The sequence below is a fragment of the Metarhizium brunneum genome, chromosome 6 (genome assembly GCF_013426205.1).
Source record: "Metarhizium brunneum chromosome 6, complete sequence".
NCBI classification, from domain to species: domain Eukaryota; kingdom Fungi; phylum Ascomycota; class Sordariomycetes; order Hypocreales; family Clavicipitaceae; genus Metarhizium; species Metarhizium brunneum.
Window position 1 is genome coordinate 2,598,371 of NC_089427.1, and position 17,455 is coordinate 2,615,825.

Genomic DNA, 17,455 nt, shown 5'->3' on the forward strand with positions numbered 1-17,455 from the left:
TGATTTAAGTCCACTTCGATTTTTTGTTTTATTCAATCATTGGGTAGTGTGGTTGCTCGAGGGGAAGGGGGGGTGATGGAATGACGAGGGATGGAGCGAGTTGTGCATATATATCATACGGCATGAATTTCATTATTTGAATCATGATGTTGACGCTGCGCCGACTTAATGTGTTTGTGGTTTGTGTGAATATATGGGTTTCAGTGATGGGCAGGTACCCATTGGCAACGAAGTGGACTGGCCACTCGTCCATGTATTATGTAGTCGCTGGCGGGTAGATGGAGTGGCGCTCTGCTACTCAACTGATGAGCCGGCACGGGTATGTATGTGTATGGATATTTGTAGATTGACTGCTATTGAACGGAAGCTTGGCAACCTAACAGCGAGTTAGACGTCAAAGGCCCTGAAGTAGCCCATGCCGCGCAGCGAGGCCGGGGGGCGGTGGAAGTTCTCGATGGATGGATGGACGGGATCCGGGGCACAGCGCCGTGTGGGCCTATACCAAATGACGGCATCACGTCATCATGTCGTCTCTTGCTGATCCGCATCGTGTCCGGACGGCATTTCTTCGCTCTAGCGAGTGGTTTGGATGGATGAAGAATGCGCCAACCGACCCGACTGTAAATGCCAAGGCTCGGACCGTCTCGGACGACAGAGCCGCACATGTAAGTAAGTAATAAATAATATGGAGGGCCTTCTCAGTCAACCACCGACGCAGTAGCCATAAATTCAACAGACGAGGAACATTCTTCAAAACATAAATCAGATTGATATTGTGCTTCAGCATGCGTACCTCCTACATCACTGCCCATACTTCTCTCTATATATTGCAAACAGTTGAGGATATTTCATGACAGCCAATGCTCGTGGTGGTGACCACGAGGAACTTTTTTTTTCAATGCAGTGTCCTTGAAACCACCAAAGCGCCTCGTTAAAAAAGAAGCTGTCCCGTACCAGGAAAAAGCTAATCGTCAAACATGAGAGTCGAGAATTTATTTTCATCCATGGCGACCCACTTCCCGAGACCCGTGAGATCCGTGAGATCCATGTACCAACTAGGTCGCCTAGTAGACCTTCTTCTTCTCATCAATACTGAACTGACCAGGGCCACTGTTGACCAGCAGGAGCAGACCACCAACGATGGAGAGGATCTGGAAGAAATCGTACTTGGCAAAGTCCTTGTGTGGGTGGTGCTCGTGGAGCTAGTAATACACGTTAGCTGTGGCCGGCTCGGCGAAGAGACAAGTCTAGCAAAGTTGACAAAAAAGAACAAAAGAAAACTTACGGTCCAGAAGTTGTTGACAAACAGGTTAAAGATGCTCAGAATGACAACGAGAAGCGTGGCGCTGAACTTGGCCTTGAAGCCGACAACAACCATGACGCAAGCGCCGGCTCCGAGGAGAGACACCAGAACGCGCCAAATGGACCATTGGCCAGTAAAGACAAATCCAATGAAGAGGAAGATGAGTAGAACACGGCCGGCAAGCTGGAAGTACATCTTGCGGTCCTTCTCGTCGAGCGTGGGCAGTCCCGCGAAAGCCTTGGTCTTGCGCACCCACGAGTCGGAGAGAACCATGAGAAGGCCGCCAATGACGGACAGGTTTCGGAGGAAAAAGTTGAGATCGAAAATCAAACCATAGCCGAGAGCTTGGGTGATGACGACACCCATGAGACCGGCGACGGCGTAGTCAGATTGCTTTCGGGCGATGATGAGGGTGGAGCATGCGACCATGGCGGCGACGTTGGCGAGAAGGAAAATATGGGTGATACCACTGGGAACTGCGACCTGTTAGCTGGTTTTTGCACTGGTTGGTAGCCTCTACCAAGGCCAATTGTTTTTTGTTTTTCGCCTGCGGGTTATTACTGCATGTATGTACTACTTACTATGTCGGTAGTCGTGAAGGTAGAGAAGCTGGTCGCTCCACTGCATGATGATACGAAGGGCATCTTCCAGGAAAGTGACGACAATCAGGAATCGGCCAATGGCGGGCAGGTAACTGTAGAAGAGCAAGGGCTCCAGGTCAGCAATTGTCATGGTAGACCATCAAGGGAGTGGTAGCTAGTTGGGCTAAATGGGAGCCAAGTGGCCACGTACGGCTTGATGGGCTCGCTCAGGGTGTCGAGCATATCCTCAACCTTGCTGGTATAGGGGCGAATCTGGTCGAGGATGTTGCCATTGGATTCTTCGGCGTTGGAAGGGCCGCCGTACTGCGGAGGGCCATTGAGGCCATATCCAGAGGGACCGCGCTGCATGATGAAAGAGCTGCTGGGCGAGGGACAGTTGCTTGGGATGAACCGAGGGTCGGTGGGCGCCTGCGGAAGCTGTGTGGACTCTACCAGTCGTGACGTCCGATGCCGAAGCTTGCGACAGTTGCACACCAGGCCTGTTGACGGTCAAGGTGTCCGCGGAGGGAGTTTCGGATTAGACGAGATGGAAGAGGTTGGATTTGGAAGAAGCGACAGGCGCGGTTGTGGCGTGGGGTGATGGACAGACGAGGTTGAGTTGTCCAAGTGGGAGAAGTGGTCGCGCCGGTAGAGAGCAGAGAGGCAAGGGAGCAGAGGGGAGAGGAGAGAGCAGGCAGAGCAAGGAGCAAAGAGCACTGAGCACCACTGGGCTACAAAAGCTTCAATTCAAACAAAGGAGGGCGATGCACCACGATGGCAGGTGAGTTGGGTTGGGTCGGGGTGTTGAAGTGTTGAAGGAAACTATGTCAAGATGTCCAGGAGGGGTTGGGAATTGGCAAAAAAGTGCACATGTGTCCAGAGTCCCGGGTTGAGGCCGTCTAGTCTACTGTAAGTACATAGGCCAGACGGATAGACTCGACCGGTCGATCTGACCACAACCACCAGTCCACCACCAGTCCACCACCACGTCGGCGACAGCGCGACCATGGCAAGAGGACGAGCTATGGCCTCTGACCCTGGGCTGGCGCGCCAGGCTACTCCGTACATACCAAGGCAACTTACTACAACTGTGTCCTTTAGACAAGTTCCAAGTATGCTGGGGTGTCCACTTCTGGCTCTAGTGGCTCTGGTGGCTCTAGCCGCCGTCAAATCCGGTCTGGTTACTCCGTACTGGTACGTACTACCCACTCTGCCAGGCGTGCCTTCCTTGTACGGAGTACTCCGTAAAGTACCAGACGTATGTACGTTCCGCTTGAGCAAGCTTTCGAGTCGATTTGTATCTGAGATTGACTTTATATCAAGAAGCTCAAGTCGATTGTATGTAGCACCGACGAGCAGTGAGCGACCATGGGGCCTGGCCGAAATATACCTCCATGTGCCCAGGTGCCTAGTAGGTAGAAAAACCCCTTGCCAACCAGCTGCTGCACCTTCAATACCGAGTCGTGTACGGAGCATCTTGCTTCTTTTTGCCATTACAGATTCCAGGCCCGCACGCACTTGCCCACCGTGAGCGCTGTTCTACGATACCCACGCATCTGCTCTGCACAGATGGTCCAGGGACAAGCGCGCTCCGACCCTGGCATCCAAAAGAACAATCGAAACTTGTACTCTTCCTAGTAGGTTAAGTACGCAGCATCACCACGTCCATTGACGGCTTTAATCTACTTATAAGTAGTATCAACACTACAGACTTGACGCGTTCCTATGCCTCTATTGTACTCTAAACTTGCTTTTCACGACGCGCTTTCCACAATGTCTGACTCTAATAAACGCCCAGCCCCGAGCACACGACTCCCTCGTCCAAGGGAGGGCGACGACGTCTTAGCCAGTGAGGCCTGCGTGTCCTCATTCTCGGCGTCTCGGCCTTACATGCTTTGCTCCTTGCCCCAAGCTCCCGATGATGCCCACCTGAATCAATTGATCACTTGAACAGTGTCCTGTACCCACTGCCTTCTGTTGGCGCTCGTCAGCCACAGCTCAACCCGTCGAGGCTGCAGCCGCCTGTTGCCGCCTGTTAACCTCGGTGCTGTCTTATTATGCCTTCCCTTTAATGTTACTTGCTTGCCAAAAACTTTTGGTTACAGTAGAATGCTCCGCGCTGGCTTAAAGTTAGAGAACGCCCGTCTTCAAATCGTCAAGTTCAATCGGTTCCAACCGAGTACCCACCTCCCTTCTTGTGTCCCAGACATGTATTTTCCAAGGTTGCCTGTCCGCATTGCGGAATACTCCGTATGAGTCCAATACTTCGGTATTCCCCACCAACTAGCCCTTCCGCCATACGTACCGAAAAGTACCTTCCCTATCGGCAAGTCAATTCTGTGTACCCTACACTGTACAGTACCCAAAGACGAATTCGAACCGAAACGCATAATAAGTGGGTGTTCTATACGCATTTCTCAATTGCCGGTTTAAATTGGTTGCTTGAACATCTATACTTCATTATTATCCAGAGGCTATGCGACACAAGTACTCCGTACGCTCCCATGACATTTTCCATATTCGTTACACCCCTCCGCACATTTATCGCCTCGCTGTTTCCAGAATTCGTAACCCTCCTGCATTATCATACTCGACTCTTCCTTCATTGACAGCTGCTTCCAGTTCCGGCCGCAGCACTTGCCGTTCTCCCGTTTCTGGATTCCATTCCCAACCTTCCCGCATCCACATCCATCGTAGATATGCTCGAAGTTCTTTATCGTGTGGCAGAACCCTCATCCACTCGGGTTGAAATTCTGGCTGCCGCCCTTTGCCATTCCAATCCTGGGCTCTCCCAAGTAGCTCGTCTCGGCAGAATATCCTCCAGCTATCCAGCGTATACTTCCCCTGGGTCATATGCCCAATCTCCCAGGCCATTGCATTTGCTTCGTCATCGGCAGCACCTGGGTTCAAGCACTTTGAATCGCCAGCGGTGTCCAGGCTCTCCATGCTCATGGCAGATGGCAAAATATCCCTCCTTTCGTAATTTCTGACTTTGTATTGCTTTCCGGGTGCCGGCGGGTTGCTTATAAAAACTTCGGCGTATTTTTGAATAAAAGCAAGTCGATTAGCAGCTAAACCCAGGTGACGTATCATGCTGAAGAGTTCCTCGGCATTGTTGGGATCTCTCAGTTCTGTAGGTGAAGGAAACCTTTCTCTGACTTTGTAGAAGACGGGTATAGCTGCCTGGCCACTTGTCTTGATTAAAAACGTTACCGCTATTAATAACCAGAATGGCTCATGCGCCAACCTCTCCTGAATCAGCCCGAATTGAGACGTTGAAAGTGGTGGGAAGGGGACACTCGACACGACACCTGCCGGAGGACGACTGGGCGACTTTTTGTCTCGAGTTTTCCATGGGAAGAAGGGAGAAATTTGAGCTGTGGGACAGAGAGCAGTAGTACTGTCTATTGCTGACTGACATTGTGGATAGACGGATTCGATATTTTGCGGCTGGGATGTGGTGGCAGTACTTGATGATCTGGTAACTTTTTGGTCCCTGAATTGTATGTCTTGTCTAAAATTGGCTACAGCTGTTTGCAAAATCCCCTTTGGGAGACTAGGCTGTTGCGGGTAGCTATCCGCAAGCGCTATCCTGCCGTTCAACGTTTTGTTTTGCGTTCTTGTCTCGGTAGACCAATAATGGGAGGTAGTACTTTGACTGACCAACTTGACTTGCCGACGAGCCCGTTTGGCTGGACTCACATAGCTAGCTATTTGACGAGCACTTGGGCCTCGAATATCGGGGTCTTTGGCGAGCTCTTTGGCAAGAAGTATCAGTCGGTCCGTCTCCGCCCACGGCGTCTCTTCTGTGTCGGGAACAGTGGGCTCGCTGGTCAGGATGAGCCATACAAATGAGAGCAGGTCGTTGCCGTTTAAGTTTTCATAGGGTAGATGTCTCGATTGCTGTATAGACCTCGCACATTCAATCAGGTAATGAAAGTCATCTGAATTGGCCAGGATACTCGTGTCCACCAGTTGCCTTGTTTCGTGTGCAGGTGTATCCGGTGATTCGATTAACTGCGAAAGAAATTCCGTTCCATCTTCCCCGCAATCGAACGTTGACAAAACGGAAGCTCCGAAAGAGCTTGACATCTGGTATCGCTGGATTTAGAATCGGGAAAATGCCAGTACAGCTGGAAAACAGAAACAAGGCCCGGCTGTGCAACGACAGCAATGCATAAATCCGTAAGGGTCAACAAATCGCGACTGTTAGCTGAACTTCTAATCAGGGGGACCATTCACTATTGGGCCTATTGATAATGAATGGCCTTGAATCTGTCTTCATCAGCAACAGCTGAGCGAGTTGTGAGCAAGTAGTCTACCGTACAAGTAGCGTTTCTTGTGAATTTATGGACACTGTGCTTCTCCTGGAAAATGCACAGAAGCAAATCGTCTTTCCGGTGTCGGGGACTGTGCGCCCCATATTTCCGACACATTGTCGTAGTTCACCAACGACACTAACTACTTAAGTAGGCTGCCAAAGTGGGGGCAGTGCCTGGGTGGAATTGTCAATGGGCGGATCTCGCCGTGATTAGGGTGCCTTCAAGTCCGTCTGTTGAATGTTGGAACATCATTGCTAGCACTTGAGATGACTTCAGACGTCGCCTGGATGTATTGCTGGGTGCAATTGGGGAGGACGAGAAGGACCAGAAGAAAAGAGAACCAATACAAACACGAATCAGGTATGGCGGTCAAGTCAGGGACGCATGTCGCAGAAGCCATTGGTAAGGTGCTGCACCACACCACACCACACCATGTCACTCCCGGATTGAGGGAACTGCCGCCACGAATGGTATTTGATGCTCGCCAGGACCCTGTGATACATGAGTGCTTCGGAATGTCACAAATGCTGTGGCTCAGACTCCAAAACGGTTGCCGCGTCGCTCTCTCAAATGTTTGTGTCTTCCGCCCGTCATCCACCGGGGTGCCCTTCCAATGCTGCCATGTATTCTGCGACTCTTATCTCCTCCCGGAGCCCAGGTCATGCGCGCCGATGTAGGCATGGGCCGACCAGTGAGAGTCTTGATGTATGAATTGCGTAGAAGACAGGTATCGCGGAAACCCAAGCTTCAATGTTCTATAGCTTTGCATCACGTTGGAGTTGCTCCTCCGGAGTGCTACGAACAAAAGGTATTAGGTACGCAGTATCGTCCGCATCAATGGCACTTTGCAATGATTGCGTGCGATAGCGTCTAATAGCGTTTGAATGTTGCGATAGACCGTTCATCTCCACTCCACACTTCCATTCACTTCCTCACCGAACAGCCACAGCACAAACCACCCCTCACGTGACCAGCCTCGTTCCATCGCAGAGGCCAGTCACCCTTGCCCGCCTTGCGCCTCCGCTCGGATCTGGTCTCGCAATCCATCCTTCCAACATCCTCGAGCCTGAACGGAGCCGCTTCCGACCCTTATCGAGTCCTCGATTCATTACAACAAAATCATCCAAAGGATGAGTAGTCGCGGCGGGAAACTCGCACCCGAAGTCAACAGGTGAGTGTGTTTTTTAAATTCATTTTTTCTTATATCTTGTTTCGGCGCGTGGAGTCCCTCTCCACGGGTTTTTTCCGGCATCACAACCCCCAATCTGTTGAGACTGCCGAGTTGCCTGCGTTTACCACGGGACCATCGCGTTGGGCTTGGCTAACCACCATCACAGAGCTCTGTTCGTCAAGAATTTGAGGTAACTAAATCCGACGTGCAAACTCATATCTCCGAACGCCCGAACTGACAGCAATCGATATAGCTACAGCGTAACTCCAGAGGAGCTTTTCGACCTCTTTGGAAAATTCGGTCCAATCCGGTACGCGCCCCCGACCTCGATATTTCATCGATATCCTGATAAAACCAGCTCTGGCAACCGGCTACTAACGTGTTTTTCCCTTTCTTTTGCAGCCAAGTTCGCCAGGGCATTTCCACTAGTACCAAGGGAACGGCCTTCGTGGTCTATGAGGACGTAATGGATGCGAAGCAAGCCTGCGACAAGCTCAACGGCTTCAACTTCCAGAATCGTTATCTTGTCGGTACGTGACAGGTTGACATCGAAAGTTGACGGACCCCTAGTGCACTTTGTCGCCCCTTCCTGCCCCTTCCTGCCCCTTCAATTGTCCATTACGTATCGGCGCGTGTACTAACCCCCTCCTGACAGTTCTGTATCATCAGCCGGAGAAGATGATGAAGTCAAAAGAGGACCTCGAGGCACGTCGGGAATCTTTAGCTCAGCTGAAGAAACAGCATGGTATAGATTGACAATCCGACCGGCCTGGAGACAGCCTGCAAGACAAGAGACCCTCAATGTCTTCAGGCCGGTCTTTGTCACCTCCAAAGTCCGCCTCGTCGGATCACAAGACGATCCTTCGAAAGGGCACGCCACTTGACAGCACCATTAACAAGGGGCATGTCGGCTCGCGAGCAGTCCGCTTTGTCGATGGAGCCCCAACTGCTCTACGATCTTGCGCGTGATAGTTGCTTGCGTGCCTCTTAGGACGACGACAGTCTCCCCTCATTGCTGACGACTATGAGGAGGGGGGTTCAACGGCATGATCGAATCCCACTCCAGCCTGGGTGATCATTATTTATTCTATTGCTTTTTTTTATTCGATGATGGCGGTGGGATTGTTTTCTTACTGATTCGTCACTCCTTGCCATGTACTTTAGCTTTTTATTGATTTTGAAATGGAAATTCGGAAACGGTGAACAGGGAAATTAAGGTTTCGTTCAAGCGGAAGTGACGATATGGCGGTCACTACGAATTGTATTCTCTTGCAAAGGGTATTTTAGAAACTCTGGCAAAGGCGGCGAAACGACTGGTTTTTACTGGCTTTACTGGTTAATTTTAACCTTGGTGATGTGCAGTCTGTCTCGAACTTGTTCTCTCGCTCTCAATAAAGATGATTACCTAGGAATTTGTGTTACTCAACGGCTAACGACTCAGGTACTAGTATCTACTAGTATCCTGACTAGACACTGAGCAGACATGATTGCTTTTTTGTCTTTTGTGAGTACTAGTTCCAACGATGAATGTCGGTAATTTTGTTTACATGGATAGGAGGGCCAAAGTTCCACAAAGACTACGTCACTATCCCTCTGTAGGGTCTATGCAAGATCGATCTGTCCTCGTGCCATGTGCCGTGCCTTCGGAGCAAGACGGCCATGCCATTTGCTGGCCGCTGTGTATTCAACGTCGCATTACAGCGCTATGAGAAGCAGGCCCTGCCGTCACCGTGTGCTCTCTGCGGGCTGAGGAATGCGTTGCATGCAGACGCATGCTGGTATTCTAGAACGGAGCGCAAACGACGAGGGTGCAAGGTGAGGGCGAAGAGGGAGGCTCTGCGTTCCGGCAATCCAAGACTGGCACTACCCGTGTTGTATCAGCGTCGAGAAAATAGCACTCTTGCGGGTTCCACAACGTCGGCAAGCGTTTATTTCACAGCCCACGGCAGATGACTTGATGATGAGAGAGTGAGCGGCCTTCAACCGCCCATGACAGTCGCTCGTCCTACGATTCGCGCTTTCTCGCGGCTATTGTTAAAAATAAACCGCCCCATCTGACAGTACACATGGAACCCCAATAAAGCTCCAGGCAGTCTTGCATAAACATCACGTAGACACTCGGCCCTTTTACACCTTTTTTTTTTCTCGTTTTCCGCCCCGGTGGGCAGTGGCAGGGTAAAGCCCAAAGAGCTGGGTATGCCGCAAATTGGGGGTCCGCAAGACATGATGACATGATTGCATGATGCTGATGAGAGCTGCCGAGGAGTCTGGATTTCCGTGATATCTTTCTTGACTGGCAGACGCGCGAGGATGCCTGGCCTCGTGGCGGGTGAGGCGGTGCCTGTCTGCCGGGCCGGGTTTTGGGGCCGCTGGGCCACTTCGGCGTCGGGCTTGGCGTGGCGGGACGGGCGGACAGGCGACGTGTAATCTCACCCGTAGTTGCGTGTTGGCTTCGTTTGTGCGGGAGGACCGAGACGGCGATGCATTCCATCATGACGTGGGATGGTGGTGGTTCGACGGGATGAGAGAGGAGAGGGCATCCCTGAGCATTATTGAGAAGGTGCCGAGGGGGAAGTGCCTGCCCTGAATTTCATGCAGGCGTCCTCCCCCCGCGCCTGCGATCAGTTTGCCTCAGGCGCGCCGCCTAGTGGCCTGGTTGCAGTTGACATCAGCGCGCTTAAGGCTGCCATGGGAGTCGCGTGTGCTCCATCATCTTAAGCGAGCAATGTTGAGTCTGGCCAATATCTTACGGAGTACAGTCCATGATCTGGGGCTTGGAACGAACGAACATGCAATCCTGCACAACACTGGCGGCGAAACAGCATGAACTAGCAAGCAAGTAAAAATAAAAATAAAAATTAAAACTGTATAAATTAATCTCTTTTGGCCGCACTCTTCTCACTACATACGCTAGACGTGTGTACAACTAATGGCGGTGTTGGTGTTGCCCAACTCGAGGCATTCTCTTGCCAGTAGCCGCCGGCCAACACCACCAACATGGCCGACCGAGGATGATGCATGTTAGTCTGCCCCGATCCATGCGAAGCAGAAGGAATGGCAGTTACAAGAACTCATCGTCATGAACAAAATTAAATCGTCGCCGGACATTAGTAATGGTGATGCAGAGTGGTTGATGCAACGTCAATAGCGCCTCTGTGGGACATGATGCGCCTGTATAAAGAAAAATGTCCCGGCTTGTTGGATGGGTTGGCCGTTGTCACAGGCAGAAAACTCGTCAAGTTCTTGTTTTCCTCGGTGTTGGGGCCGGCGCTGGCCCAGTTCCCGGGAGCTCCGATCATGTTGTGCCATTGATGGATGGCCAACGTTGAGTGTTCTACGCCGGTATCCTAGTGTCCAAGACTGTTAGCATCAGAGTTGCATGTCATCGACGATGGCGACGTTGAAGGCAGAAGGGGAGTGAGGGAGTCAATCCATGATGCCGGCGACGACCAACACTATGGCCTGATGGACCTGTTGGCGGCTTCAGCAGAGTCCGTGGAGAAGCAAAGGACAAAGTTTGAATACTCGGTCTATCAACAATGGCCATGGTGACGGTGTCGATGCTAGTGGCGGGCTACAAGAGATACTAGTTGGGTGATGCTGATGGTGGTGATGGCAATGGTGGTTGACGTCCGATTCTGAACTGCGACTTTCCACGGTGGTCATGACGAGCGGCAAATAACGTTCAATGCACCAACAAGCAATATTCCCCCTGTTGTCCATTGTTGTTCCTGCTGCCCCTGCTGTATTCGGGGGTCAATCCACTGCGCTGGAAACATCGTATTTGCCGGCGACGAGGCTGTGTGGCTCGCTGGATCCCTCCCTCAATGTGCTTTCTTTAGAAACCGAGGACACAAGGTTGGAGAAGCGATCTGATGCAGCAACCCCAAACGGGTGCAAGGCAAGGTGAGATCAGTTTTTGCTGCGTCCCCAGGCCCAAGAAAGACTTTTTGATTGCCACAGCCACAAGAACCCGAGCAATCGACCGTCAGGTCTCTGCCGCTTCGGTCTTGTCCCCTTGGAGCAGGTCCGACAAGGGTCTCTTGGGATCAATGATGATGTCGTTATTACAGGTTCCTCATTCAGGGCGAACGGCTTAGCGACCCAGAGCAACTGAGAGCAACCCAAAGAACTTGACCCAAGAGCCCAAGCCACAGACACGCGATATGTCCCCACTCGGGCCGTATTCCAATTGCACTCTGTAATTGTATGCATGTATGTACATACATATATGTGCAACACATGGGCAAATGCACCTAGACCTGTTGGTCGTGCCTTCCCATCGCTTTCGGCCAACGCCTTTGGCCGTTTTTGATCAAGCTCATCTGCCGCACGGCTTTTCAATAGCACTGCTGTTCCTGATTGTTACACTCCAGACCCCATTTTATTCTGTCCTGCTGCAGCGAGAGAGAAAAAAACGCCCTGTGAGCCAATGCCTTGGGGTTCCCGGCACCAAGGTTGGGATCTCGCTAGCCACTTTTTTCCCTTTCCTCTTGCAAATCCACGAGCCGACATCTACTACGGGTCATCGTATATAACGACCAGACTGTCCACCATGGTTTACACGTGTCCAAGGAAGGAGAGGATGAGAAGAGGGAGAAAGAGAAGAATGAGAGAGCAACGAGAAGCATTACTCTCATCATTTCTTCCTTCGTTGCTCATCACATACACGCCTCATAATTTCTGCCATGGTGCTGAATCCCCCAGATGACAAAACCATCAACAGAAACAACACCCATGTCTTCTCCTCTTCATCGGCTTGGAAACCTATCACTCCAAGAGATGCCACCAATGACCCGTTCAACAGCGGGGGCTGCTTCAGGAGCCGCTTCGCCAAGTTACTGGGACGGTCAAGATTCGAGTGCGTCGGGTACTGATAGCGGTGACGACGACGACTATACAAACGATGACGGAAATGAATACCCTGCCTTTGTACGGTCTCCTTCACGGCTCTTGTACAATCTTGACCAGCTTTCAGACATGAGAAAAGCTGTAGTACGGGATGTCTTCAACGAGCCTCCGCAGATTGCACTACAACGATGCCGACGCATCGGAAACACGTATGCCTTTCAAATGACAGAGTTGGTTACGCGGTCTATTCGAATCCGAGCTCCAGAGATCCCTGGGACATCTCCCCGTCTCTCATGCTCGTGTGGCCAAGATGATGAGGCCCCGGATGCCCCATGTGGTCATCTGCTCTGGCTTCTTGACCAAGTCCTCAAACAGACTCTGTACAACCACGACGGTTCTAAGCCTTTGAGCATGAACAAGTACGGATATGCGGAAGAGATGGGTGATCCATTTCAGGCTATTTCCGATTTCCATTTGGATATACTGGCTGATGGGCTGCATTGCTCTGTAGTGAAGCCGTATTCCTACGCAGATGAGCATGACGAGCTCAACCACCATCGCATCACGGAGGCCAGAGAGCTTCTTGCCTCGGTGTACTCAAAGCCTCCGGAACTGTTTCGTCCAGACATTTTCACTCATCTTGCAATAGATGATGACCGCATTATACGAAGGAATGATCTAGACTACACTGTCCTCCGCATGCTTCTCGACAACCACCACTTTTTTCAATACTTCCTGTCACTTTCTCGCCCTACCGATTCCGTATGTGATATTTTCCGCAAACTTTCGCAGCGCGCCGATCATGTTCTACGCGAACTGGATTCCTTCTCACATTCGTCTTGCTCATCATCGCCTACGAGCAGCAGTGCGGAAACGCGTGGCATGGCCGACCAAACGACTGCCCGGGATGTAACATGGGCTGCAAGGCATCTCCTTGGAATCGTCGGCCTAATACGCTCCTCCATATACACTCGCGATCGTCCCTTGCAATCCTACGAGGCTCTAAGCGCCGCCCGCACGCTGGTGCAGATTCTCTCCTCGGTTGTGGCCCGCAACCGTGAGGCCTGCTCCGGACAAAGCCGGGTTGATCGCAATCTATACCTACGATTAATTGGTGACCGAGGCGAGGACAGTTTTGTAATTGCAGAGTTAGACTTGCTTCCCGAGGCTACTAGCCATCATGTTGATAACCTGGAGGCACTTCTGGACCAAGTTGAACTTCAGGGAGCCCCGACGGCTTATGTCGCCAGGTTTCGCATCCTAGTTGGACGGTTGCGAAAATCCTCTGCTGGGGCTGGTCTGAAGCGCCATGTACCCGGCCAGGGACGTGGACATGACTCCAAGCGGATGAAATGATAGGGAGCTATGTTGCCTCCTTAAAACGCTGTCAATATTGTTTGGAACAACCTCACGGGCATCATACCATATCTATCAACATACTACAACATTTCAGCATCATAATAGCGTTGTGGCTTTTGGTTATTATAATGTCGAGCGTCGTTCTACATCTCCCACCGCAGCTTTCTAAAGTTCTTTATGCGTTACCCCCCCTTTTCTTTTTCTTTTCTTTTTTTGTTTAGAAAATTGACCTTTGCGTTGTTTGTGGCTGCTAAGACCAGAAGAGATCATTAAGTGGCTAGTCTACTTAATTGCCAACGGGTAATTTGGGAGGACAAAAGAGTTAAAAGTCGAAAAAAAAGGAGCAAGGAAGGAAGGAAAGAAGGGGCAAATTCCATTGAACATCTACATGTGTACCTATATCCAGTCGTCATGCTTCAAATCACCTGCGGGAACAGGTTATGAGCTTAAGTCAACGCTGTTCTAAAATGCATAACCACTCTGCTGCTTGTAAGCATTTAGAGCGTCATAAACTTCTTGCAACTTGGGGCGGTTGTAGTAGTTTTCATTCCAATCGCCCCTCTTTATACCTTCTGCCCGCTCATTCAGCCATTTCTCTGAAAAGGCAATCTCCTTAGTCCACCAGTCACTTGCCATTTGTTGAACCTGCTCAGGAGTAGAATCTTCCGTGTCCTCCAGCTCCCGCATCACCAACTTTTTCTGCTTCCTGACTATGTATTTGCTTAGGCCAATCTGTCTTCCTCGCGTGCAGGCATCAATGAGCTGCCTGATGGGTTCCGGCGTTGTAGTGTAACCCGGGAACTCTACTAGTGGCTCCCACGGGTAGGATAGCCACACGGCAGCTCGCTGGGGAGCACTGCTAGCCTCGAAGATGCACCAGAGGACCCTTCCAAGCATGTAGACCTCACAGGCTTCCTCTTCAGTGCAAGTCAGGCACGCCCACGGCACGTTGTAGCCCCGGGAGGGCCAAATGTAGTCCTCTCCTTGACCCATCTGCTCCCACCCAGGGAGCATTTCCGACAGAATACCGGCGTACTTGTCACGGATATCTGGATCAATTTCGTCATCAATGGCCAGCAGCCGGACGTACTCGATCGCATTGACTTCTGGCGCCGCGAACTCGCACCAAACGCCACGCTGCTCAAAGTCCACCATAATGGCATCACGGGACTCGGACAGAACAATGTTGTCCAACCTCAGATCTGGATAGAAGAAATGTGCGACGTTGTGGAGATGTCGCAAGGCGGAGGAAAGTTGCAGGGACCACTTCGTCTTCTCAGCAAGCGACACCTGGCCGTGGAGCTGCATGAATGGGATCAGGTCACGCAGGCTTCCGTAGATGTGATATTCCAGAGTGAACCCCACGACTGCCGTCTTGTTGCCGAAACTGCACTTCTTTGTGACAAGGTGAACTGGGCGGGAAACGACGTTGGGGTGCGGTGGCATTCTGAGAAGCTGTCTGAGCTCGTGGTAGAGATATTTGGTGTAACTTGTCAAGGCTTTGAATATCCATGTTTTGCCTTCTATTTCCACAAGGCAGACACTGTCGTGTAACTGAGACAGATACACAACGTCGTTGATGTCGACGGTGCGTGGTAGGTTGATCTCCTCGCCCCAATACTTGGTCAGGGTTGGGACGGAGAGAAGTTGTCTTTCGAGGTAATGCGTAGGAACAACGCAAATGCGAGCCTCTGAAATGTTTTTGGGCAAGCTCTCAAATACAATCCGTGAGCCAAAGGGCAGATTTTCGTAGATGCCCATCATGTTTTTCTGGGCAGAGCTCCAATACTGTAGACATCGTAGGACATGACTGGTGATACCTAGCGAGGAGATTCGAGTGCGATCCCTGGTATAAAAGGTCACGTCAAGGTCGAGAGGATCGCGGACGTCTGCTGGAAGTGTTGCGGGCTCGGGAATAAAGACATCTACCCGAAAGGGGGGGATCTTATCCACAAACAGTGGCACGGCATAGAGCTGTGTTCCAAAGGCCGTACATCCGTCGATACGCCACAGGGGATTCTTCGGCGGGCAAAGGCTGTCGATGCGGTTTTTAGGATTCAGGAGCGAATCAGCCCACGGAATACCCGCATTTGACAATGGCGTTGCTCCGACAGGAGTATCCCGACTATTGTATGTCGAGAATGCTGCTGTGGGGTGAATCACATCATGTATGGACTGCTGGCTCAGATCCATCTTGGGGACAGTTGCACTAGCTCGTGGACGTCCTAGAAGCCAAGTCGCCGAGTTAGCCACTGGAGATGATTCTGGCAATTTCTCGCGCACAGCAACATCGGTGGGTTTGGCCTAGCCACTTACCCAGATTCCTTCTCGTGTGAAGATTCGGTCTGCAGAATCCGCCGATTGACCTTAACGGTTACAAGAGTTGGACCGAATTGTATAAAGATCACCAGTGTCACATCTGGCCACACCGGACGATGCAACGCGCAGGGTCTGAAAGAACCAGTTGACCCAGACAGCCGTTTCCACGAAACTCTGTCCGGATTTTATTGGGGCCGCAAAGTAAAGACCATGCTGGCTCCAACTGACCTGTTGCACAAAGCGTGACTGGATACACGACTTGGTCATGTCCGTAAAGTAGGAGAGGGGGCACGAGCAGCCCTGCCACGGCCTTGATTCGACAGACGTGTTGGATCACATGATTCGTCCATATGCTGGCTGGGATTGAGCACGGTCGGATACATGACGGCAAGTTTGTAGAATGTCAAAATCTGACAGACATTGGGAGATGGATGTACGTAGTATGTGGTGTGCAGTTTGCCGAGTCCCGCGTGGCGGCATCGACTAAACGGAGTCGTACTCCATATTGATCTCTCCCGCCTTTCCCGCGTCCATGGGTTCCTATGGCGCCCGCTGTCAGCTACCAGTACTGGTTAGTTATTTTACCTGTCTGGTTAGTCTTATCCACACCATTTCACCCGACCCAAGACGACCGGCTAAGCCCAGGCAGGGATGGTCTCGACTCTCGAGTCACGAGTTCGAGTTTCGATTCCAACTTGTTTCCTCTCTCACGGCGGCTTTTCCGGTCAGTGTCATCCATCACGTTGGCATCAGCCGCTCGGAAGAAACTGTTGTTTGGACGCCCGGCCGACGTCGACACGCGCTCAATAGGGACCACGCACGCATATTTGTGTCTAGTTCGAAATTATCCAAGCGTCTTTGTGAGGCTAGTTGCATCGAGTCTGCCATCAACAAGGCGAATACATGACCCTACGACGTCGTAGGCAACCGATACGATAATATGACTCCGTGGCAGAGCTGGCTGACCCCGCGGTGCCCGCGTCGATGCCGTCCTCGGGAATCGGGTCCAATAGATTTCTTTGAGCAAAACATCTTTCTTTAGTAGATTGCAACTTGTGCATGACAGACGGACGATGTGTCTGCTCGCCTTCATCGAACGTATACAAACACGAAAAACCCTGGCCTCGTTTCCCCAGCACCACCCTGGGCTTGGGGTCCTCAAATGCTGAGATGCTGGACCACTTGTGGCGTTGATGGATGAGAGACGAGGTGTGTGTGCAGCATCTTCATTCACTATATTATATTTAGTATTTGGTGACACTACAGCACGAGGCCGGCCCAGTCGTCAATCAAATGTTGGATAGACCGTCGCTTCAGATGCAGTTTGGGTTTCGTTCGAAACAGGCGAGAGGCGGCAAGAGATGTGGTTTCAATATATTGCATGAGCTCTGGGAAGCTTTGCGAAGAAATGACTTGTTCCGAGAACGTATCACTGCAGAGGAGAGAGAAACGGTCTCGGTGTTGGAAGAAGATTGGGACCGCAATCTTGGAAACAATGGCGATTCGCGCATTACGTCGTTAACATAAGTAAATGGAATCCAAGAGAATG

At 51.3% G+C, this 17,455-nt stretch overlaps 5 protein-coding genes across 5 annotated transcripts; 2 read left to right on the plus strand and 3 right to left on the minus strand.

Annotated features, from left to right (window-relative positions):
• Positions 1-1,064: 1,064 nt before the first annotated feature.
• SURF4 (Surfeit locus protein 4) lies at positions 1,065-2,253 on the minus strand (the record flags this gene model as incomplete). Its single annotated transcript, XM_014690733.1, has 4 exons — positions 1,065-1,202; positions 1,286-1,779; positions 1,885-1,997; positions 2,096-2,253. 4 exons carry the CDS (start codon positions 2,251-2,253, stop codon positions 1,065-1,067), a joined length of 903 nt encoding a protein of 300 aa, XP_014546219.1.
• Positions 2,254-4,425: 2,172 nt separating this feature from the next.
• Positions 4,426-5,976, minus strand: G6M90_00g101270 (uncharacterized protein; the record flags this gene model as incomplete). The annotated part of the gene is made up of 2 exons (XM_066131586.1): positions 4,426-5,079; positions 5,587-5,976. 2 exons carry the CDS (start codon positions 5,974-5,976, stop codon positions 4,426-4,428), a joined length of 1,044 nt encoding a protein of 347 aa, XP_065987740.1.
• Positions 5,977-7,336: 1,360 nt separating this feature from the next.
• Positions 7,337-8,346, plus strand: Sf3b6 (Splicing factor 3B subunit 6; the record flags this gene model as incomplete). The annotated part of the gene is made up of 6 exons (XM_066131587.1): positions 7,337-7,377; positions 7,544-7,567; positions 7,631-7,687; positions 7,780-7,907; positions 8,033-8,122; positions 8,189-8,346. The coding sequence occupies 6 exons, from the start codon at positions 7,337-7,339 to the stop codon at positions 8,344-8,346; spliced, it is 498 nt and encodes a 165-aa protein (XP_065987624.1).
• Positions 8,347-12,114: 3,768 nt separating this feature from the next.
• On the plus strand, positions 12,115-13,584 carry G6M90_00g101290 (uncharacterized protein; the record flags this gene model as incomplete). The annotated part of the gene is made up of 1 exon (XM_014690731.1): positions 12,115-13,584. One exon carries the CDS (start codon positions 12,115-12,117, stop codon positions 13,582-13,584), a length of 1,470 nt encoding a protein of 489 aa, XP_014546217.1.
• A 465-nt stretch (positions 13,585-14,049) lies between these two features.
• G6M90_00g101300 (uncharacterized protein) lies at positions 14,050-15,780 on the minus strand (the record flags this gene model as incomplete). Its single annotated transcript, XM_014690730.1, has 1 exon — positions 14,050-15,780. The coding sequence occupies one exon, from the start codon at positions 15,778-15,780 to the stop codon at positions 14,050-14,052; it is 1,731 nt and encodes a 576-aa protein (XP_014546216.1).
• Positions 15,781-17,455: the final 1,675 nt, after the last annotated feature.